Here is a 23750-nt window from a genome sequence, read left to right as displayed (position 1 = left end):
TCCTAGGCGCCTTCCGAGGCAGAGCTGCTTCTTAGTCCTCATGTTTCCCAGGTTAAAATGCACGGGAAATGAGAGAAAAGTCTGTCTTTTGTTTAAGTTTTCACTCCCATCATAGTATCTCCCCCCCCCCCTTTTTTTTTAGGTGAAACAATCGCCTCACTCACAGATGTGACTAAACGGAGCCATTTGGAATCAGATGGTCAGGTCACGATTCTGACAGACAAAACAGGCGTCGTGCAGGCCGCCCGGCTGCTGCTCTCCTCAGTGACAAAAGTGCTGCTGCTGGCAGATCGTGTAGTCATCAAGCAGATAGTGACATCGAGAAACAAGGTACTCACTTGTGGCTGTGTTTGTGTCTCTGGTGGTTCAGAGTCCTTGTTGAGGTGAAATCCAGGTAATTGGGCAATGCTTGTTAAATAACTGTTTATAGCACCTGTTGCCTAGAGTTTAAAATGGTGTTTTCTACACCCACCATCTCCAATGTACTGATCCTAAGCTCTTATTTATTTCCATTTAAAAATCTATTTTTTTTTTATGTATATGACTGTTTGCCTGCATGTAAGCCTGTGTGCCATGTGCATGCCTGGTGCTCATAATGGCCAGAAGAGGGCGCCAGATCATCTGGAACTGGGGTTACAGATGGTCGTGAGCTGCCATGTGGGAATGCTGGGAATCAGACATGGATCCTCTGGAGTAGCAGTCAGTGCCCTTAACCACTGAGCCACCTCTCCAGCTCCAGGCCTAAACTTTTAAATGCAAGTAATGTTTCTCATTTAATAACAACAGCACTAAAACTCCTGTTGAGGCTTACTGCCAAAAGCCTTTAATGTATGCAATTTGGGGAGAAAAGCTAAGCTGATATAGTATGTGGTAGAGACTTAGCTGACAAGTATCTGTCAGGTCTTTTCCTTTTCTCTAACTCAGAGAGTTACAGTTTAAAAGCTAGGAACAGATGTAAATCATCTGGGCTCTGGCTGTACCGCAGTCCATAGAATGTCTGCCTTGCATGCACTAAGTCATGGCTTCCATTATCAGCACCATACATGGAAAGTAGAAGCAGGATGATCCAGAGATCAAGGCTAGCCTCAGCTACATAGAAGGTTGAGACCAGCCTAGGCTACATGAGACCTTATGTTTAAAAATATATATATTATCTGAAACTATAATTATCCACAGCTACAAAGTTTCCACATGTAGAATCCTTAAATATTTCTGAAGAATTGCAAAATTTAAGAATGGAACTTAAACTCGTCCACTCCGGTAGACAGTGGCGGTGCCCTGGATCGTTGGGAACCAAGGGCCGTTGCTTTCTGTGGCTAACCCCCTAGGTGAGGAGGAGGGCAATTGAATCAGCCAGGGCAGAGATGCAGTCTTGAAGTAGGAGAGTGAACCAAAAAGTGAAAGTTTAAAGAGAAAAAGAAATGGAGAGAATGACAGAGGAAAGAGAGCCTGTCTGAGATGGAGGCTGGCTCAGTGTGCAGTTGTTCTTATCTGTGGAAATTGCTTGCATTTCCTGAGCTGCCTGGGCAGGTTAGCAGGCCAAATGCCCTCCATAGCCTCATTAAAAATGAGCAAACACAGGATATCTGTGTTTTTCTAACCTATCTTGGTCTGACCAAAACTCAGCAGATTGTTTTTAGGAAAAAACAATCAAAGAATGTTTCACTGTTTTTCTTATGTGGAAGACACAGCCTCTGCTGATGTACTGTGTGTCAGTTTGTGTGTAGGTCTGTACTGTGTGTCTGTCTGTGTGTAGGTCTGTACTGTGTGTCAGTCTGTACTGTGTGTAGGTCTGTACTATGTGTCTGTCTGTGTGTAGGTCTGTACTGTGTGTCTGTCTGTGTGTAGGTCTGTACTGTGTGTAGGTCTGTACTGTGTGTCTGTCTGTGTGTAGGTCTGTACTGTGTGTAGGTCTGTGCTGTGTGTCTGTCTGTGTGTAGGTCTGTCTGTGTGTCTGTCTGTGTGTAGGTCTGTCTGTGTGTCGGTCTGCGCTCTGTTCCCCCCTCTCTGTCTGAAGCGTCTTGGCAGCTGCTTAGTCTGAACAGCAGCCCCTGACGGATGAGAACGGTTTTTCAACTGTGAATCCTAGCCCCACCCACTCCTCGATCTGTAGATCACCTCCCTTCCATTTTCTTCCACACTGGGGTTCTTACAGTTCTGGTTCAGCGACCTGTACAGTTTCTGGTTGGTTGGTTGGTTGGTTTGTTTTTGGTTTTTTGTTTTTTGTTTTTTTCTCTTCACTGCCTTCTTAGTTCTTATTACTACCTTTGTTAGCTCTCTGTTCCTATGACAAAATGCCTAAGGCTAGGTACTTTGTAAAGAAAGGAGATGGATTTAGTTTGCCTCAACTCTTCAGCTTCTGACTAGTCAGATAGATGAGCTCCAGGTTTAAGACCCTGCCTCAGAAAATAATGAAGAGACAGATTACTGAATATACCGAGAGTCAAGCTCTGTTCTCCACATATGTGTACACACGTGCCCTTGCACACACACTCGTTCCCAGGTATGACTATATGCATATGGACTTCGAATGAAAACCGTTCAAAGTCATCCTGCATTTCATAGGGAGGGTGTGGCCAGCCTGGATTAGGGACTGTGTGTCAAAAACCAAAACCAATAAACAAAACCCTAAATACACAGAGGAGGATCTCTGTCATGAAGCCCAGTGTGAAGAGGAAGGAGTGAGCAGAGCTGTTACTGCTCAGACGTGGCTCTGAGCCACAGTGTCCCCAGGTCCCAGCGCTGGGAGCTTGGGTCCCAGTGTATTCAAGAGAGAATTGGAGGAGTCTGTTAAAAGGCAGAAAGAAAGTCACTGAAGGATTCTCCTCAGAGGTGATTAGTACAGCCTTCCCAGAGTCTCTTAAGAGTCACTATTATTAAAAGGAAAATTGAACTTTCGGGTAGGGACCGGAGGGGGGTGGGGGGTGTAATCTCTACTCTTGAAAGACGAGGCAGGAGGATCATCATGAGTTCAGAACCAGACTAAGGGGCTGTGTAGAGAGTTCTGAGCCTCCCCTGTTTGTTGTCATTGTTTAACTCTGGAAGTCTCAGTCTCTTTCTTGTTTGTTGCCCAATAAAATACTTTCTGTTTTGCAGATTCTCGCAACCATGGAAAGGCTAGAGAAAGTAAACAGCTTTCAGGAATTTGTTCAGATATTCAGCCAGTTTGGAAACGAAATGGTGGAGTTTGCACATCTAACGGGAGACCGACAAAATGTACGTACTTATCACTTTGAGATGTCTTCACATACACTCAGACCTTTTACTTTGGGTAGAAATGTGATCTTTTTAATCAATGAACTGACTTCTTCATTCACTACATCCATGTCCTTGTTCCTAAGAACACATGGCATTGTTCCATTTGCATTGGTTATAATATGTTAGGTATTTAATATGCATGATTGATTTGAATATTCAATGCACCCCTGCATGTTGGGTGTTGCTATTGGTGGTTTTTAATGTAAGAAAACCAAACCTGGGGTGAATTTCTAAGGTCACTCTGCCATTGGACTGATTTCGGTTAAGCCTATCCCTGAAGCCTGTCAGTCTTCAACCATAACTTGATGTCTGTTTTTGGGGACCTACTCCCCAATTCAGACCAACACTTCTAAGTCTGAGGAGTGGACAACCACAGCATGTCTGGAATAGGGTTTTCCCAGCTGGGGTGTTTGCTTATGAATCCATCAGGTCTGACCTGTGGTACTGAGATGCCTCTGGGAGCTTTCCTGGTTGTAGCTACAGTTGGGAGATGGACATGGGCCTGGAAAATGTCAGGCTGGGGACTACTAATTGTCTCTAAAAAAGCTGAATATAGATGGCTGAGTGGGTAAGGGCGCTTGTCTGATTTGAATCCACAGGGTCCACATGGTGGAAGGAAATGACTGACGCCTGCAAGTTGCCCTTTGATCCCCACATGGGTGCTACGGCACTCATGTATACCCATGCCTGAGCAGACATGGATACACGTTTGACTTACACACATACTCACATGTGCAGTTGTGCACAAAATCAACAAAGAATTGTAATGCAAAGTTTTAAAAGCCACCTGTGTGGCACCTTGTCTGTGCTCTGTTCTGAAGCCATTGCTCTTTTACACTCGGCTTCATTTCCTTTTCATCCTCTCTCTTCGCCCCCTCCACTCTTCCCTATAAACATTATTAGTATAAAGTATTTTTATGACAGTTTATCATCTAACATTTCCTGGATCACTTGGGCGAGTGTGGTGTGACTCAGATTCCAAAGCCCATGTAGCTCATTTTGACTGTTTCCTGCTGGCCACATAACTGGTAAACTTCCACTGTTATTTTGATTTGTAGTTAGAAATCTGGTATGGAGCCAGCATGGTGGCTCACTACTGTAATCCTAGCTCTTGGGATTCTTCTTCTAATTCTTCTTCTTATTATTCCTCCTCCTCCTCATCTTCCTCCTCCTTGCTATGTAGACCAGGCTGGCCTTGAACTCACAAAGATCTGCCTGCCTCTGCCTCCCAAGTGGTTGGAAGATGTGGGCCACCACTGCCCTGCTCAACACTTAAGATTTTAAGATAGGAGGGTTGCTACCAGTTTAAAGTCAAACTAAGCAACTTCCAGGGTAGTCCGTGCTACATTGTAAGACCCTACCTCAAAGATCAAAAAAGAAAATAGAATTGGTCTGGAGAATATTGGTATAGGAATATTTATTTCTACCAAGGCTAGATCGAATCTTTTAAAACTTGTGGACTTTGGCTGGAGACTAGCCCTGGCTGGCCTGGAACTGACCGTGTAGACCAGGCTGTCTTCAAACTCCTAGAGATCCTTTTGCTTCTGCTTCCCCAGTGCCGGGATTGAAGGCATGCACCACCACACCGGCAGAAGTCCCTGTTAAATGTCACCTATCAGATAGAGGGCAGTAGGCAGTTTCCCACGGAGGGGTTTGCTAACTGCTTTGCCCGGGTCAAAGTCTTAGTGTTTGCATCAAGAGTTCAAGCCCTTTCTCTCTTTTCTTTTCTTTTCTTTTCTTTTCTTTTCTTTTCTTTTCTTTTCTTTTCTTTTCTTTCCTTTCCTTTCCTTTCCTTTCCTTTCCTTTCCTTTCCTTTTCCTTTTCCTTTCTTTCTTTCTTTCTTTCTTTCTTTCTTTTTTTTTTTTTTTTTTTTGGTTTTTTGAGACAGGGTTTCTCTGTATAGCCCTGGCTGTCCTGGAACTCACTTTGTAGACCAGGCTGGCCTCGATCTCAGAAATCAACCTGCCTCTGCCTCCTGAGTGCTGGGATTAAAGGCGTGCACCATCACTGCCTGGCTAAGCCCTTTCTTTCTTAATTTGGCCAGAATATGCTGAACATAGCCATCGCATTATCCAGCTTCTTTCCTCATACCCAGCAGATTCTCATAACTTAGTCACTGGACACTGGGGATTTAACAGTACATACAAAGCCTCTGTCCCCAGAACCTCTGTTTTAGAGGGTGTGGGAGGAGACAGACAGTAACACAGACACATGGACTGCAGGTCAGTGACCTCAGAGAGTGAAGCTGGGGGTGAAGAGTGTGACTGTCTTCACCAAAGCACAGACAGGTCAGGAACCATTCTCAGATCCTTTCTGAACGGTGTGACTGGTGTGACTGGTGTGACTGGTGCGACTGGTGTGACTGGGCCTTCTGAACATTATTATTGATGAGTGAATGGCTTTTCAAAAGATCAAGTTGCTTGCATGTTCTTAGACTACCCAGTGATGTGATTTCATCTCTAGGATTTGAAAGATGAGAAGAAAAAGGCCAGAATGGCTGTGGCGAGGGCTGTGCTTGAAAAGGGTACGATGATGCTCCTTACAGCCTCAAAGGTAAGAGCCTTTGGTGTCGCCCACATCAGTCAGTGGTAAGAAATGGTTGGGCAAACGCATCCAATGTGGGAGCTTTCCAGTTCTGTTTCATCTGTTCTTTTTCTTTTTCTGCTAAGCATGTACCCGACCAGAGAGCCTCACCCCAGCCCTCTTTGGTATTTTTGAAGAGATGAAAACAGTAACTTAAAGCCGGGCGTGGTGGCGCACGCCTTTAATCCCAGCACTCGGGAGGCAGAGGCAGGTGGATTTCTGAGTTCGAAGCCAGCCTGGTCTAAGCAGAAGAGAGTGGATGGAGTACTGTGAACAGAGCTGCCTGGCACAGCCACTCTCTGCAAGCTTGGCAGGCCGCATAATCTAGTGAGAGCCGGGCAAGGCATGCTTGGTTAAACAGAAGCGGTGGAGTGTGCGGCATGCAGCCTCCATTGATTCCTCCCATGAATGCACGGCCTCTCCTTTCTGTTTCTACTTTTATAAAATGATGGGCCAGGAGTGCGTGTTTCCAGCAATTGGTACATTTCAGGGACGATCTGGTAAATGGCTCCACGTGAGTTTGTAGAGAATTGCTTTTTCTTCTGCAAGTATTTACTGATGTGCTGGGATTAGCGAAGCCACAACAGCAGAGGCAGAACGTTCTCTTTGGATCTAGAACCTAGATTACGTCTTTCTTTACAGCCTGTTTTAAAAGTGAAAGATGCAGCCACTGTCATCTGGTACCTCATCCAGTTTCCCCCACTCCTTTCTGGTTCTTGCTGGTGTGAGACAGCTTGTATAAGACAGTTTGGATCTTGATAACGGCGTCGGGTTTTTCCATCCCTGTAATTAAGATGACCGTACTGTTGATGTTTGAAGATGCAACTTTACTCTCTGGTCACTCACCTAACTTTTCTGTCACTTTTACTCATCCTGCTTCCACACTAGTGAGGAGAGGCGGCTGGGGGAGCCAGGGGCCCAGGAAACTTGGGTAAAAAAAACATTTTTATTAGCCTAGCATGTTCTCTGTACAATTTTTAATGTGTTGTGGTACAAGTTGTTATTAAAATAAAAACCTCAACTGTTCTGAAAGACATGTCTCAGGCATCCCAGCTGTGAGTCAGCCCACACAAACAAAGAAGGAGTGTTTGACCGGATGAGAGTGGCCCTGGAGAAGGTCACGGAGATCGTGACTGACTGCAGACTCAGCGGAGAGACCGACAGCTCATCTGTCAGCATTTTTACTGGGATTAAAGAGTTGAAGGTAAGAATAAAGAGTAGGTTTGGCTTGTTTTCCTTTCTCATTGAAGGGAGCATCATTATGTATAGTATTCTGTGTAATGATTTAGAGTGGTTCATCTTGGGGCTGGAGGGATGGCTCAGTGGTTGAGAGTGCTGGATGCTTTCAAAGAGTGTCAAAGTTATGTTCCTAGTACCTATATCAGTTGGCTCACAATTGCATGTAACCCCAGGGAATCTGACATACTCTTAGTTTCCCTGGTACCCATACTCAGGTGCCCCTCCCCCTCCTGCACCATACACATAATTTAAAAAGAGATTAGAGTAGCACGTCACAGAAAGCAATGCATCTCAAGGGGTGAAGGATGGCTCGGTGGTTGAGAGCATGGGCTGCTCTTGCAGAGCATTTGCTATCACCCCCATGGCAGCTCACAGCTGCCTGAAACTCCAGTTCCAGGCCATCTGATGCCGTATTTGGCCTCCGTATTTGGCCTCCACAGGCACATGGTACACATATGTACATATAGGCAAATCACTTATACACATATTTAAAAAAAAAAAGTCAAACATATTTCTTTAATGTAATGCCACTCTGGAAAACCCAACAGTGAGCAATACGGGCTCAGGATTGTGTTGACAGACAACACAGGTCTTTGCTGACAGCAGCAGCCCTGCACAGCTCTTGGTTTAGATAGATTCCTCTGTGTAGAACCATCTGTGATGCTTCTGAGCAGCATACGGTCTCTTCTGGGACCCTGCTCTTCCTGGGTGATAGGGTCCACACATCGAAGCTGAGCAATAGCACCAACATTATAGCTCTACAGTAAATTCTACTGACATTTGGAGTGCTCGCTCTGTGCCAGTTTTGTGCTTTCAGAGTGTGGACTCCTGGAATCCGCACAGGAACCGTTGCTATTCTCTTCCGGGTGCCGTTAGGGAGACCGAGAGACAGAGATGAGATGGCCTTGCTGCCTCAGTACCAGAGCTGAGATCTGATGCCAGGAAGTCTGACCTCTCATCAGGAGGGCCCTACGGCACTATCTAGTACAGTGCCCTTATTTTCAAGATGGGAAAACCAAGGCCCTGCAAAGTTACCTAATTATGCTAAGGGTTTCGTACCCATTAAAAAGCAGGGCTAAGATGGTCATCATTTTCTTTCTGTCTCACTGCACCTTGACCTTGTATGAAGACTGAGATCAGAAGAGGGACTGAAAGAAAGCAGTGGAGCAAATTGTTCTCTTTGCTGACCATTGCCTGAGGAGGTGCTCCCACCATTGGACCCAGCAATGTTGCTCAGGCTGATCTCAAACTGCAATCCTCCTGCCTCAGCCTTATAACTGCTGGCATTACAGGCATGGAACACTATGCCTGCCTTGATACCAGTTTCTTTCTTTCTTTCTTTCTTTCTTTCTTTCTTTCTTTCTTTCTTTCTTTCTTTTTTTTTTTTTTTGGTTTTTCGAGACAGGGTTTCTTTGTGTAGATCTGGCTGTCCTGGAACTCACTCTGTAGACCAGGCTGGCCTCGAACTCAGAAATCCGCCTGCCTCTGCCTCCTGAGTGCTGGGATTAAAGGCGTGCACCACCACGCTGGGCACCAGTTTCTTTTTGATGGAGAAAGTAATCTGTAGAGAGAAATTTAATACTTTCTTCTGTTCTTCACTTATTGTAAATAAGTAGATATGTCTATGTAAACAGCTTAATAGCCTTAAAATGGTCAGTATAACTTCATTAAGTTGCTGTTTAAACATACACATACAAACATATACACACACATACATGCACACACACACACATGCACACACACACACATACATGCACACACACATACATGCACACACACATACATGCACACACACACACCCACACACACACACACACACACACATACACATTGGGTCTAAACCAAAAAATAATAAATGATGTGAATTGTACATGATTAACTTTTAGGTTTCAATTATTTAAAATCTCAGTCATCATTGCCTGTTTCTTACTTACCATCCATATCATTTTAAAAGATTTTATTATTACATTCAGCGCACTTTCCCATTTGAGTGCAAACCTCCTTGGGATTTTGCCCTGAGCAATTTCTTTATTGGCAGAGGCTGGTTTGTTGTTTGTATTCAGTTCTACACACTAGCAATTTTTATGCCTTAGTATGATCTCCTGGGAAGGTCATTATATTAACAGTTCTTGAAACAAGGCCTTGCATAGCCACTGCTGACTCCTGAACAAAGTGCCCTCCCAGCTGCCTGGAGATGATAGTGACCATTGGGTGCAGCTGCAGTCTTCCTAAGACTTGCCAGCACGTCTCAGGACATGGTTAGGACTTGTAGCCCATTTTAGGGATACTCACATGGATGCGTGGCCTTTTGCTCTCAGGTGAATATTGAAGCTCTTCGGGAGAATGTTTGCTTTGAGTCCAAAGAGAACCTTTCTGCCGCATTGGAGGCCGTCTTGGAGCATGTGGAGGACTTCACTGATTCTGCCTACACCAGCCACGAGCACAGGGAACGGATCTTGGAGCTGTCTTCTCAGGCGAGGACAGAGCTGCAGCAGCTCCTTTCCGTGTGGATGCAAACCGTAAGAGCTGTGCTCCTTAGAGGAAATCTTAGGCAGTAGATTTCCACCTAATGATCAGAGAGGGGTGGAAGGACTATGAATTGGGTCAGTGCATGACAAGCATGCCTTATCCCTTGATGCCATTCCAGTGGGCGAAACTTACGGCACACGCTGTGTTCAGGCTGCTCATTCTCCTTTTGGCCAGGCTGCAGTCTGTGCCATCCCCACCATCTATAGTTTCCCTCTTCTCCCCATTCTTCTGCCAAACTCACTTCTGGAAAATTCCTCTCCCAAATCTTCTTTAGTGAGGAGAGTAGAGGATGAACCTTTTGGAGGTCCTCGAGACATGCGTTTGCTGCTGGTGCTATTCTGCTGTGCACTGTTTAACTCCAAGCACAGCTGATTTACAGACTTGCTTTAGAATGCTCATTGAGGTCTAGATGAATGAAGATCAGGGTAGACCCCGATGGCGAATAAAAGTCTAGCACTTTCAGACTCCTGCACTACAGCAGCCAGCAGCCACTTAAGAGGCCTGGGTAGATTACTCTCAATATGGGAGACTGCTCAAGGAGGGTGGGTGAAAGCTACAGAGGTGTTACAACACAGGAAGTTTGTCCCAAGTCTTTGTTGTTGTTGTTGTTGTTGTTTTTGTTTTTGTTTTTTTTTTTGAGACAGGGTTTCTCTGTGTAGCCCTGGCTATCCTGGAACTCACTTTGTAGACCAGGCTGGTCTCAAACTCAGAAGTCCACCTGCTTCTGCCTCCCAAGTGCTGGGATTAAAGGCGTGCACTACCACTGCCCAGCTGTCCTAAGTCTTATAGCAGTAGATTGCAGAAAGGGGGTTGGGGGACAGAGGTCCAAGGCATGTTTTGGCACCTTATATAAAGAGTAGAGAGAAAGCTCAGGTTTGGGGGATATTTCCTACAGTACACATTATCTGGGAGTCCTGCCCTATCATGGGATAAGAGTTGTGAGCAGTGCTTTGCCTTTGGATTCTGTATGTGCCCTGTAGTATGAAGAGGAGATTGCTTTAGTGATGACTCCTAAGCTCAACACAGAATACTAAGTTTCTTGTGATGAAATACTCAGGTTGGAGATGCGATTTTATTACTACCAGCTCCACATCTCACACTGCACACATCCCAGAGCTCTCGGCTCCTGTGTCTGTGTGCTACAAGTGTTCCCTCTCACTTCTCCTACAGTTGCGACTGAATGCCTTTCCCCTGCCAGGGGCCCGGACTCTACCCTGTCCACCTTGACTTACAGTATAGAAAAATTCGGGAGGAGGTGAGACAAGGACACAAAGAAACTGTCTTAAGTTTCTTGAAAGATCCCATGCAGAGGGCAGTACAGAGAGTGAAGTTGGAGTTGGGAAAGGTCTCGAAGGCTCCCAGAAGGCATTGGGATTGACGCTGGTCTGCAGAGACCTGAATACCTGTGACTTGCATAGTCTCAGCAGGAAAGGTAGACCTTAAACAAAGAAGAACTAAAAACCATAAGTATGTGGTTCTGAGCTGCAGTAATTAATTGGAGAAAAAGAGTAGGAGAGGAAGGAGCCTGACTTAGATTGGGTGATCTGGGGGTTCCCTGAGAAAGAAAGGCTTGTGTAGCTCCTTAGAAATAGAATTTTGGTATTCAGCTATGCTAAAAACAAATGGGTGGCTGGGCCGTGGTGGTCCATGCCTTTAATCCCAGCACTTGGGAGGCAGAGGCAGGTGAATTTCTGAGTTCAAAGCCAGCCTGGTCTACAGAGTGAGTTTCAGGACAGCCAGGGCTACACAGAGAAACCCTGTCTCAAAGAAAAAAAAAAAAAAAGCAAGCAAACAAACAAACCAAAACAACCCAAAAGGGTGGATATTTAGGTAAAAAGTAAAAGAGTTTAATTTTAGACCCAAATTATTAAAGATAATTTGGTTCTGAAAATTCACTTGTTTATAGTTACTGTGGAAAATACAATGAAATAACTAAAATTCTATTTTCTACTGTGACCTTAAAAAGATGCATTGAAGAAATAGTTCTACCAGGTCTGGGAATGTACCTCAGTGGTAGAACACGTAGCTTTATGAGTAGCACCACAAAAGAAACAAGAACACTTTTATTATTGTCAAATGGTATTAAAATGCACTATAATTTATAGTGACAGTTTGATTGGGAGTAACAGATTAAAAAGGTAAAGTGACCTACGTGTATACTTTTCAAAATTCCAGCAAAGCAGGAAGACAAAGAGCGCCGCCGAGGAGCTGGAACTCACAGTTCTGAAGATCAGCCACAGCCTGGACGAGCTGAGGAGAGAAGTAAGGAGTCTGACCCCGTAGCTTCCCTCATGCCGTAGGAGCTGTAGGAGCTGTAGGATACATGCCAAGCGCCTGCACATCAGTGTGCTCCTACACAACACTTGACTTTCCCTTGGGTACTAGTGTGAAGTCGCCACTCACTGACACTATTACTCTCAAAGCTCTCACAGGAGTAGGCATAGCAGCCTTAGTCACAATAGCTGGGGACCGATAGACACCTTAAGAGAGCTCTACCTGATACTGCCCAGCAGCACAGCGGTAAGATGAATCCCAGACTACACCACACACGGAGTGAAGAACCCGGTACAGAAGAGTGAGCAGGCATGTGCTCTAACTGAGAAAACAACTCTAGGTGGGGAAGCACTAATTCTCAAGGGCGGGAGTCAGATCAGTGGCTTCATTTGAGGTATTTACTACAAAGGGGCAGAGGTGGCTTTTCTGAATCTATGGAGATGTTTGAAACATTGACTGTGGAGGTAGTTCTATGACTTACATATCTGCAAAACCCATCAAACTGTACCTTTAAAGTGGGAGCATTTTGTGTATAAATTATGCCTCATTGAAGTGAAAGTTGATTTTTGTTTTTAACAAACATCCTTGAGTTGAGGAGATTTCCTTGTTCTGGAGGCAAGTGCATTCACCCATGACTGACTTGGGCACGCAGAATTGCAAGTCCTGAGGTCACTTCTCCGTCAGCCTTGCTCACGCTGCCTCACGGCCGTCCGGTTTTATCAGCCCTGACTGGGGACACACTGGATATTTGTGTGTAGTATATATACTGTTCTCTGTCTGTGTCCCACAGCTGGGCAGCCTCACTGCCTCTGTGCCTGCAAAGCCTCCATGCCTGCTGTCTGGCCCTTTGTGCAGATGTCCAAGTCCTCGGTTGTTCTCAGTAAAAGACCCTGAAGGTTCCTTCCAGAGTTGGCATCTCGTTTTCCATGCGGCTGTAGGACTGCCCAGCACCCCAGCCCTGCTACGACTTACAGAGCCCAGGGTCTCTTTCCTTTGCCATTTTGGGCTGTGGCTGCTGATACCGATTTTTGCCCCGCTGAGGCACAAAGAGGGAAGATAGGAAGTTGGGGAAGGACAGTTTTCTGTGACCTGTACCCTATGTGTCACAGTCTGGAGCCGGTTGTTGTTGTTTGTTTTTGGAGATCTAGGAATAGAGCCTTAGGCATACTAGGGAAGTGCTCTACCATTGAGCATTAGGCCAGTAACAGACAAAGCCACACTATGGCTTCGTACTGTAGAGATAGTACTCTGACCTTCTCTCTCATGGATGCTTTTTAGAGTTTTTTTTTTCTTTTCAGAAGTTCTGTTCCCTACACCTCAATACTGCAACTCCCATGTCAAACTGTCCCTCCCTGATCCTCCTCACAAAAACCTCTCCTTACCCTTATCTCTGCTTTGTTTATTTCTTTGTGCTTTTGAAGCGGGTCCAAGTCTCTGGAGAGTGAGACTGGGTTCTGGGTATTTGTTTCTGCACTGTACGTGGGTGGTGTGTTTCACATTTTAACCAGAGACTGACAGATCTATTGAGACTTCCTTTACGTTTCCTGTTAAGTGCAGAAGGATGTGATTTCCCCGACAGTGTGATTTCCTCATATTAAGATTTAATTAACTGTTGAGCTGCTCAGCTGTGAGTGCTGCGTGAGACCCTTGGTGACCCTAGACTTCCCTACAGGCTTCGTCTCCTTACCACGTCAGCCGTAGTCTTTTAATCTAAGGGTGGGAAAAGCTGCCCTCGGACAGCGCGGACAGGAACAGGGTATTTGTTCTGGCTTCTTCCTCTTTTGTTGCTAATGAGTTGTCCTCACTGCCTTCCTAAGAGCTATAAGACCTTGGCAAGTCACTCAGCCGCTGTGGACAAGTTGCACAAAGACGTGGTGTTAGATATTCTCTAAGGCCCGGCTGGTTGAATTAGGTCCTTTAAAATCCTTCTGTGACACACAGGAAAGTAGTTTAGTGCCTTTTTGGCTGTGATTATTCTGACTTGGTTGATAAATGCAGACAGCTCCACTGTTTATTTTATACAAAGTCCTATCCTATCACTTGAATTGACATCCGGTTACTTCAATGAGAAAAGAAATTGATTCATTCTACCAGGTTTAATTCATAGTCAGGTTTTCTTGAAAGTAATGTCCCTTTTATTTTATTTTTTTGAACAAATCCCAAACCACCTGCCATGTAACTTACACACACACACACACACACACACACACACAGTGATATTCTTTTTTTTTAAAAGATTTATTTATTTACTTATTTACTTATTTACTTATTTATTTATTTATTTATTTATTTATTTATTATATGTAAGTACACTGTAGCTGTCTTCAGACACTCCAGAAGAGGGAGTCAGATCTCGTTACAGATGGTTGTGAGCCACCATGTGGTTGCTGGGATTTGAACTCCGAACCTTCGGAAGAGCAGTCAGGTGCTCTTACCCACTGAGCCATCTCTCCAGCCCCACAGTGATATTCTTAAATGCTGTAAATTAGACTGAGACCCTTTACATATTGGTGAGCTGTTCACCCCAACTGTTGCCTTTTGTTTTTGTTTTCTTTATTTATTCAATACTGGCAATTAAATTTAGGCCTTGCTTGAGCTGTATTACTGTCCCCTTAAACCTGCTGATGATATGGCCCTCTGTTAGATATTCCTTGTAGTAGTCTGAACACTAAAGTTTTATTTAACATTGAAAATTTTTAAGTTTTTCTGTCTGTGGCTGTATGGCCTTCATGTATATCTAGACTCCAAGTGTATGCTTAGTGCTCAAAGTGGCCAGAAGATGGTGAAAGATCCCCTGGGACTGCAGTTACAGGTGGTTGTGAGCTGCCACGTGGCTGCTGGGAATCCAACCCAGAACCTCTGGAGGAGCAGACAGCCCTCTGCATAGCTGAGCCATCTCTCCAGCTCTTGAGCAGTAAACTCTTAATTCTGCCCCACTTCTCACCATCTTTATCAATAGCAGAAGCATGTTCCACAGGGAGAGAGGCTGTGTGGGAGAGGCCTGGCTGGCAGAGTGCAGAGGCCAGGCTCCTCCTCCACTGAGTGGCCAGGGCTCGTCCTCCACACACCCGGCTGCTGGAAGGAGTTCCATGTTTCCCTGCATCCCAGGCCTTCTCCTGTGACCACAGGGGCTGCTCCGCCTCAGCGCTGTGGGGGTTCTCTTCTGTAGTCACTGGGGCTCTTCTCGGCTGCTGGGTCATGAACGTTTTTTTGTCTCCTTTCCTGCTCTGATGCCTTTCTGTCTCCTTCAGCTCCATTGTACAGCCATGCAGCTGGCAGCCGACCTGTTAAAATTCCATGCTGATCATGTGGTTTTAAAAGCATTAAAAGTTACTGGAGTAGAAGGAAATTTGGAAGCTTTGGCTGAGTATGCCTGTAAACTCTCTGAGCAGAAAGAACAGCTTGTGGAGGTGAGTAATAGATTTGCTTATTAAACAAACTGTGGTTCACCATATGATAGCAAAGTTATGGAGAGAATATTAGCACATGTTTTTGACTAACTGCCCATCTGAGTATTGCCTTCTCTTCTCTTTGGAATCTGTAAGGTATAACACACGTCTACCCTGTTCTGACAATAGTTTAGCCTCTAAAACAAAACAATAAAATGTACTAGAACCATAAAATATATTTTTAAGTATTCCTTTCTTTGTTTTCTCAGACTGGGCTCTGGGGTGCAGTGGAGTAACGCTGTTTCTGTTTGAGTCTGAAGCTAGCATGCCGTGACAAGTGCTTAGCAAGAGAGCTGGGCTCAGTGTTGCATAGACAGTTGTGGGGGAGCCCGTGATTACAGAGCCAGGGCAAGTTGGTGGGGGAGGCAGAACCTGGAAGTCTGTGAACTAAGCACATTGATGGCCCAGGGTGACCCAGTAAAGGAAAGAACTTCTCTTTCCTTTCCTCTGTCCAAACACAGCTATGGCAAACCCAAGTTAGCTACCCAAGGCAGAAAGCTGAGTGGAGAAGGGAGGAGGACAATGAGAAGACCTCTGACCCTTCCTGAACTCTCCCACTCTGCCCCAACCCAGGGAGTCACCTGGCACTTGCTGTATAATTATAATTCCAGCTGATTTTTTTTTTTCCATTTTTTATTAGGTATTTAGCTCATTTACATTTCCAATGCTATACCAAAAGTCCCCCTTACCCACCCACCCCCCAAATTCCAGCTGATCTTAACTCATTAAAAATGTTACCATGGATCTGCTAGTTTAAAAAAAAAAGGAAGAGAAGAAGGAGAAGAAGAAGAAGAAGAAGAAGAAGAAGAAGAAGAAGAAGAAGAAGAGGAAGAGGAAGAGGAAGAGGAAGAGGAAGAAGAAGAGGAAGAAGAAGAAGAAGAAGAAGAGGAAGAGGAAGAAGAGGAAGAAGAAGAAGGAAGGAAGGAAGGAAGGAAGAAAGAAAGAAAGAAAGAAAGAAAGAAAGAAAGAAAGAAAGAAAGAAAGGAAGAAAGGAAGAAAGAAAGAAAAGAAAACAGAAAACCCTTAATCATGCATGCATGTGTGAGATCAGTCTTGGCCATTGTGTCTCAGTTAGGGTTTTACTGCTGTGAACAGACACCATGATCATGGCAACTCTTATAAGGACAACATTTAATTTCGGCTGTCTTATAGTTTCAGAGGTTTAGTCCATTATCATCATGGCTGGAAGCATGGCAGCGTGCAGGTAGACATAATGCTGGAGAAGGAGCTGAGAGTTCTACATCTTGATCCATAGGCAGCAGGAAAAGAGAGTGAAACACACGAGGCCTGGCTTGAGCTTCTGAGACTTCAAAGTCTGTCCCTAGAGACACACTTCCTCTGACAATGCCACACCTTCCAATAGTGCCAGTCTCTATGAACCTATGGGGCCATTTCATTCCAACTATCACAGCATATACAAATACAGTCTTCATATTATCATATACCCTGCTCAACAATCCTAAAGGTCATCGATGCTACTATTGAGCCTGGCTTCCTCTTCTTTGCTTGTCTACACAGCAGCCTGGAAGCCTCTGAGGAACATTCTCAAAGTGGCTATTTATTTCCTTTATTTAATAGATTTGCTTCTGCTCTTTCTAGAAACCAATTATTATGGCCGTGGAGAAAGAAACTTTAGGAAACCTATAACAAACCTTTTAAACTATAAAACAAAGTCAAAACGTTTCCTTTTAAGTCTCATGGTGTTTACTAATTTTCTCTAAAGGAAGCTTTCTGCTTCTTTATAACCAGTCTACCCAATCCATTGCTAGCTCAAAGAAGAAAGGCGTGTGCATATATTGATCTTGAGGAAAAGTCTCAGCCCTGAGAGAGCCGTAGCTTGTGATACTTGTCAGTTTAGCAGCGGGACCCTGGAGGCAGATGCAGCAACACACACACTAAGCTAGACCTTTCAAAGGTTCCCTGTGGTTCTCACGTCTTGTGACCGCCTTGCCTCGGTCAGATAGGGAGCGGAAACAGCATGCTCTGCCCATGTTTGTTCCTGCTTTGGCCTGTACAGATCCATTCTTAGGTTTGTAAACATAAGAATCATATGGGAAGGATGAGGGTGTAGAAGGTGACCTGTGGACATGGTTTTTGCAGACATGTCGATTGTTGCGGCATATATCCGGCACAGAACCCCTTGAGATAACGTGCATACATGCAGAGGAGACATTTCAGGTGACTGGCCAACAGGTATGGAAATGGACATTATCCTCTCTATGTTGTGTGTTATTTGACTGTGTAGCAGACTGAGGAAACAAGCAGAAAGGTTTGCCTCAGTGGAGGCCAGATCTGCTGAGAGGAAGAAGAGAGAAAGTGGGTCACTGGAAGTTGGTTGGTGATGTACTGGACACGGCTGACATTTCATTGGATCATCTGGTTTTTCTGCCAAACTGAAATTGGCACATTTCACTGAAATGCTAGATTATATCTCTTTTAAATGAAGCTGTTTATAATGCAGGTCACATTAATATACTTGCAAAGAAAGATATATCAGTATCTAACAAGCCACAAAATACAGTTCAGTTTAATAATTCCTAAGGACATTGATTTAAGAAACAAAGCAGGGGCAGCTAGATGCCTCAGTACATAAAGGTGACTGCTGAGCAGCCAGTGACAGCTCCAGGCCCCACATGGTGGGAACAGAGAACCAACCTCCACATATACATCAGACTGTGCCTGTACTTGTGTGCGCATGCACACATACTCACACACACACACACACGCACGCACGTACACACGCATGCACGTACACACATGCACATACACATAACATTAGTAAATAAAAACATACAAACAAAAACAATGTTTCTGGCCATGCAAGTTTTTGAACAAGATTCTATTAGATGCAGAGTAACTATCTCAAGTTAGGCAGATAGCACATTTTGCTATTAAAATACTGACTGATAACCGGAAGTGGCAATGTGAAAATTCATCAGCTTACTGATGACTTAATGTCCAGAATGGTTCCCAGGGCTGAGACTTTAAAGATCACACGCATGCCTCTGATGCCTGTTTAGATCATTTCTGCTGCTGAAACGTTGACGTTGCATCCGTCTAGCAAAATCGCTAAGGAAAACCTGGATGTGTTTTGTGAAGCTTGGGAGTCTCAGATGAGTGACATGGCGACGCTGCTAAGGGAAATCAGTGATGTGTTTGAAGGAAGACGAGGTGAGAAACTGTCCATTTATTGAAGCATGTTACTGCAGCTTTTAGTTATGTATGTATTTATGGATATATATTAATATAACTGTATGAGTGCTTTGTTTTGTTTTCCATGTCAAGACTTGGATACAAAATTAATTAACTTGTTATAGCCTAGATGGGTTATTTTTGTAATAAAATGTTTCCCATAGAAATAATGACAAAATTATTGTTTTGTTCTTATCTTTTGTTATTATGTTGATTAATAGCTAATCAATAAAATTAGACTGTGAATATCTAAATTGGATTTCCTACTGAAATCAAGTCAGCCTTTTGTTTCTTTGCATCTTTTAAAATTTTAGTACAAAAGCTCTTATACAATACAGAAAGTCTCTGATTAGTTATATTGAATTCATAATGAAATGAATGTACTTATTTGACTTTTGAAATGCCTTCCTTCTGCTTGGGTGGAATCTCTTTCCTTGATGACTACATAAACTTGAGATATTGCCTGTGGTGAGGACGTTCATTGGCGTTTGTACAACGTGTAGGTAGCCTGCACGGTGTCTGGGAAGGCCTGGCTGTTCCACTTTACGTCAGTGTCAGCTGGCAGTTTTGCTTACTGCCTATCATTATGTATCATATGCTTTATGTTTGTGTGTCTGTCGCCATGCATAGACTTATCCTTTGGATGGCTTCCGTTAGTGTTAAAGTGTTAAAAACGAAATGATATTTAATGCCATAACATTCAATTAAATATTTTATTAGAGGTGAGTATTTAAATATTTAATGTTAAAAATAGGATAAATGTTGACTTAAAAATTAGGGAATGCTATATTCCTTGCTCCCCTTCCATGTCCCTGGGCCAGCAAGTGACCTTCATCTGAAAGTAGATTCATCTGAAAGTAGAATGACCTCGGCTCCTCTCTGGTGCTGATCCCCGTGACCGAGGGCCTGAGCTGCCTTTCTCTGTGTGTCTAGGATCCTCACAGTTCTAGGCTATGGAGTTTGACCAACACTGCTTTCTGTCTTTTCTTCTTTTTATTTGCCTAAAAAAGAAGTTAGAATAACCTTTTTCCCTCTTGTGCTGGGCCAAATGTCTAATAGAAATTAGAATGTTAAAAGGACTCAAAGGACACACACAGACGTCTGTGTACGTAGGATGACAAACTCGTCGTCACTCAGAGAGGCATGCAGCTGCAACCATCAGCCACACAGACAGTAGCTGCTGACTACTGAGAATTTACTGTGCTGGCCCCTTCAGTAAATGCCAGATGTGCATTTTATCACATTTAATCTTCTTAGTAACCCATGAGGCAGCTAATATCTTTGGAGTTTATTAATGGTGAAGTAAAAATGTTTGTATGTCAGTGCCCGCAGTGAGGGAGGAGCCGAGAGCTGAGTCTGAGTGACACCAGGGATGACATTTTCTCAGCCTCTCATACTTATAGTCGGGCAGTTAAACTCTACCCTGGCTCTCATGGATCCTAAAGGGAATGAGTGAGCTCTGGCAAACGCTCAAGTCTGCTCCAATCTCTCTTTCCAAATCCATTTCAGAAGCTTGCTCTGGCCTAGGCAGAAGCCTGGATCCGTGGTTTAGTTTTCTTCTTAGTAGCTGAGGGTAAGCTGTCTTCGTGGAAGAGGTAATTGAATGTAACTGTTAAGAATGGACGCCTGTGCGTCACAGGGCCCTTTGAGTCGCCCTTCCTTTGCACATCATGCTTGCAATGTGTTTTAGGTTAGTTTTTGAGTTTCTTTGTTGCACCACTATGTGACCTTGGGCTAGTCCTTTCACATTGTTCCCGAGATATCATCATCTCATGGGCTGGGATGCATGCCGCTGCCCTGGATTCCAACCCCAGCATTGCGTAATGGGTTTGTGATGGCGACTGCTTGTAAATCAGTGCTCAGGGGATGGAGGCAGGAGGATCGGTGCTCAGGGTCATCCTGGGCTACATGGTGAGTTGGAGGTCAGCTGAGCCACTGAGGCTTTGTCTTAAAAAATAATGTTATCACGTCAGTCTAAAGTCAGTATTGTACTGTAGCTGAGTACACTCCATTTTCCTTGAAAAGAAGGTGTCTGTCAGCCCAGCTGGGGTGCTGACATGACCTCCAAGCCTGATGGCCCAGCGGAAGGATTCCTATAAGTCCCCACTGGTTCCCACAAGTTGTCCCCTAACCTGAGTGCATGTACCCATGTATGGACACTCACATGTAGATACATGCTTTTTCAAAAAAGAGACAAAGAAAGAAAGAGGAAGAAGAAGAAGCACTTACTGCTGGTAGTTGTATGGTACTGCTCGGCTGCAGTTTAGTTGCATGCTTCATGCTTTGTTTCTGCAAGGCCCCGGGTTTATTCCCTAACACACAAGGAAGAACAACAAATCAAAAACGATGAAAAACCTCAGTGATTGCATTTCAAATCTTCTTTAAAAATTTATACTTATTTGTTTTATTTTCTGACAACTACAATACTTATTAAATACTGATGGTCACTAAATGTCTTACGGTTTCTATTGCTGTGTTAAATACTGTGACCAAAAGTAACTTGTATCAATCAAATTGACCAGAAAAATCCAACCAGGACACTCAAAGAATTGGTCTTTGTTTTTTCACCACTAAAAATGTTAATGCTAAGCTGGCATGGGAATCATGGAGTTTGAGGTCAGCCTGGTCTACAGAGCAAGTCTCACCACTGCCAAGGCTGGTATACAAAGAAATCCTGTTTTGAGAAACCGATGATAGGGCTGGAGAGATGGCTCAGTGGTTAAAAGCACCAGCTGCTCTTCCAGAGGTCCTGAGTTCAATTCCCAGCAACCACACTGTGGCTCACAACCATGTATGAGGTCTGGTGCTCTCTTCTGGTGTATAGGAATACATGTAAGCAAGCACTGTAACATAGTATATAAATAAATCCTTAAAAAGAAAGAAAAAAACCCCGATGATGATGATGATGGTGGTGATGGTGGTGATGGTGATGATGTGTTAATGTTAAGTGTATTTGGAAAGTAGCAACGTGGGTGAAAGTGGCTTTCTAATTTTGATTCTTTATGCTATTGTTTTGTTTTTTACATTTATTTTACAAATCTTATATTAAAATCAGAGACTAGCTTTATAAAACAAAATTATTATCTATTATTATCTATTGTAAACTGATCTGCAAGCAAGAAAGATAACAGATAGAGCGGTGTGTGTGTGTGTGTGTGTGTGTGTGTGTGTGTGTGTGTGTGTGTGTGTGTGAACTGGACCTTGCAGGCTGCCTGCCTTCCCTGTAATCAACTTCATGTTACTGGTCCACTCACTTCCTTCTCCTGTCTTGTCCACTGGGATTGTCCTTTCCTCAAGTAAGAGGACTGTGTGGTAGTTGGAGATGATGGGTTGGTGTACAGAGGAAGGGAAGGGGAACTGATGCTGGTCCTGATGCGAGGACTCTGGTTTGGGGAGCGGCAGGCGGCTGTAAGCATCGCTCTGATTGCGGCTGCCTGGAAATGGAAGTCAATCCCAATGACATATTTGCTTTTCATTTTCCCTTCACTTGGGTGTAAGCTCTGGCGTTGTAGGTGCCTTAGAGGTGCAGGTGTTGATAGTGCTCATGTCTGCAAACCAAGTTATGCTGTAATATATAATTGACCGTCTAGATTATCACAACTAATGTAACCTTCTTGTTTGCTATTGTAAAAGTTAAATAAATGTGAGTAATACAACTGTGTCAGCAGAGTTTTTAAGTGATGTATGTTATTTGTAGGAGAGAGGTGCGACCATCTTTCACTTCCAAAGCCCACGGTGAGTACGGGAGCGCTGCACGCTTCAAATGCCTGTCTTCGGGATTTCAATTCTGCTCTCTTTATCCGTTGCTACTCCCCTCCCTCAGCAGCCGGGGAGACCTAGGATAGTATATGTCCAGCATTCAGCCTACATGTGACCTAAACTCTTAATATTTGTGTTCTGCTTTGCGGGGTCAGAGAATAATGGAATCTATGAACGGGCAAGTGGCTTTCTTTTCCATATTTCTGATGTAATTCCCAAAGTAATTGGAATTATTTTCTGTATATTAACACACTTATTGCCAGTCTTGGTTGCCTACCTCTAATCCTAGGATTTGGGAGCAGAGGCAGGCAGGCCACTGTGAATTAGAAGACAGCCTGGTCAAAATACCATTCAGGCTGGATAGTGAGACCACGACTCAAAAAAATTTAGGTAACTATGCAAAGGAAAAGAACTTTGCAAAGTTGGTTTTGTATCATATTTTATTCCCAGTGAGTGCCAAGCATCACTTTACCACTCGGCATGGGGCTGTGGGAAACTTTTTAGCCTCTTTGTCATCTTAAATCTTCAAAATCTGTGGTATATTTCACATATATAACATCCTAACCAGACTGCCCACATTGTGACTAATAGCTGCAATTATTAGATAGTACATATTTAATCTTATATAAAAAGGGAATCAAGAGAAAACAGAAATAATAATTATTAATAGTAACTGGTGGTTGAGGGCATGGCGAGTATCCAAAGACAGTAACAAGAGTAATTGGAGTAACAGGAGTAACGGGAGTAACGGGAGTAACAGGAGTAACAGGAGTAACGGGAGTAATGGGAGTAACAGGAGTAACGGGAGTAACAAGAGTAATGGGAGTAACAGGAGTAACGGGAGTAACAAGAGTAATGGGAGTAACAGGAGTAACGGGAGTAACTGGAGTAATGGGAGTAACAAGAGTAACAGGAGTAACAGGAGTAACGGGAGTAATGGGAGTAGCAGGAGTAACGGGAGTAACAGGAGTAACGGGAGTAACAAGAGTAACAGAAGTAACGGGAGTAACAGGAGTAACGGGAGTAACGGGAGTAACAGGAGTAACAGAAGCTAGACAGTGAAACTTTCATGCCTGGAACAGTGACGGCAGCAGGAATGGCTGCTGTAGGGAAGAGGACAGAAGACAAATCAATTCTCAGATTTTCAAAAGGACCAGGGGCTGGCGATGCCTTAGTGGCTAAGAGTGCATACTGTTCTTACTGAGGACTTGACATTGGTTCCCATTACCCATGGATGGCAGCTCACCACCCCCTGTAACTGCTGCCCAAGAGTATCAGACACCCTCTTCTGGGCACTGTGGTCACTTGCATCCACACTACGGTTCAGAGATTAAATACTTTTGTAAACTGAATATAGGTAGAACAAAAACAATGACGAGATTGCAAAATCACTTTGAGAAATAGTTATCTGTGTCTTAATTTATTGCCAAAACAGTTTGTAGTATACGTTTTTTTTCTAATTTTTCC

General features: G+C 43.9%; 1 protein-coding gene across 2 annotated transcripts in view; it reads left to right on the top strand.

The window, feature by feature from the left end:
* Positions 1-23750, top strand: part of Ctnnal1 (catenin (cadherin associated protein), alpha-like 1) — a 54441-nt gene that overhangs the window by 20599 nt on the left and 10092 nt on the right. The window contains exons 3-13 of one of the 2 annotated variants that reach the window (XM_017320319.2): positions 143-330; positions 3097-3216; positions 5722-5811; positions 6730-6772; positions 6875-7045; positions 9399-9599; positions 11785-11871; positions 15135-15293; positions 17433-17525; positions 18353-18503; positions 22222-22259. In XM_017320319.2, the coding sequence (XP_017175808.1) occupies positions 6938-7045; positions 9399-9599; positions 11785-11871; positions 15135-15293; positions 17433-17525; positions 18353-18503; positions 22222-22259 (837 nt within the window). In that variant the 5' untranslated portion in view covers positions 143-330; positions 3097-3216; positions 5722-5811; positions 6730-6772; positions 6875-6937. The remainder of the gene's footprint in view (positions 1-142; positions 331-3096; positions 3217-5721; positions 5812-6729; positions 6773-6874; positions 7046-9398; positions 9600-11784; positions 11872-15134; positions 15294-17432; positions 17526-18352; positions 18504-22221; positions 22260-23750) is intronic. The other variant, NM_018761.3, reaches the window with a different exon arrangement.

This window comes from Mus musculus, chromosome 4 (genome assembly GCF_000001635.26).
Source record: "Mus musculus strain C57BL/6J chromosome 4, GRCm38.p6 C57BL/6J".
Classification (NCBI taxonomy): Eukaryota; Metazoa; Chordata; class Mammalia; order Rodentia; family Muridae; genus Mus; species Mus musculus.
This window is presented reverse-complemented; position numbering and strand designations above follow the sequence as displayed.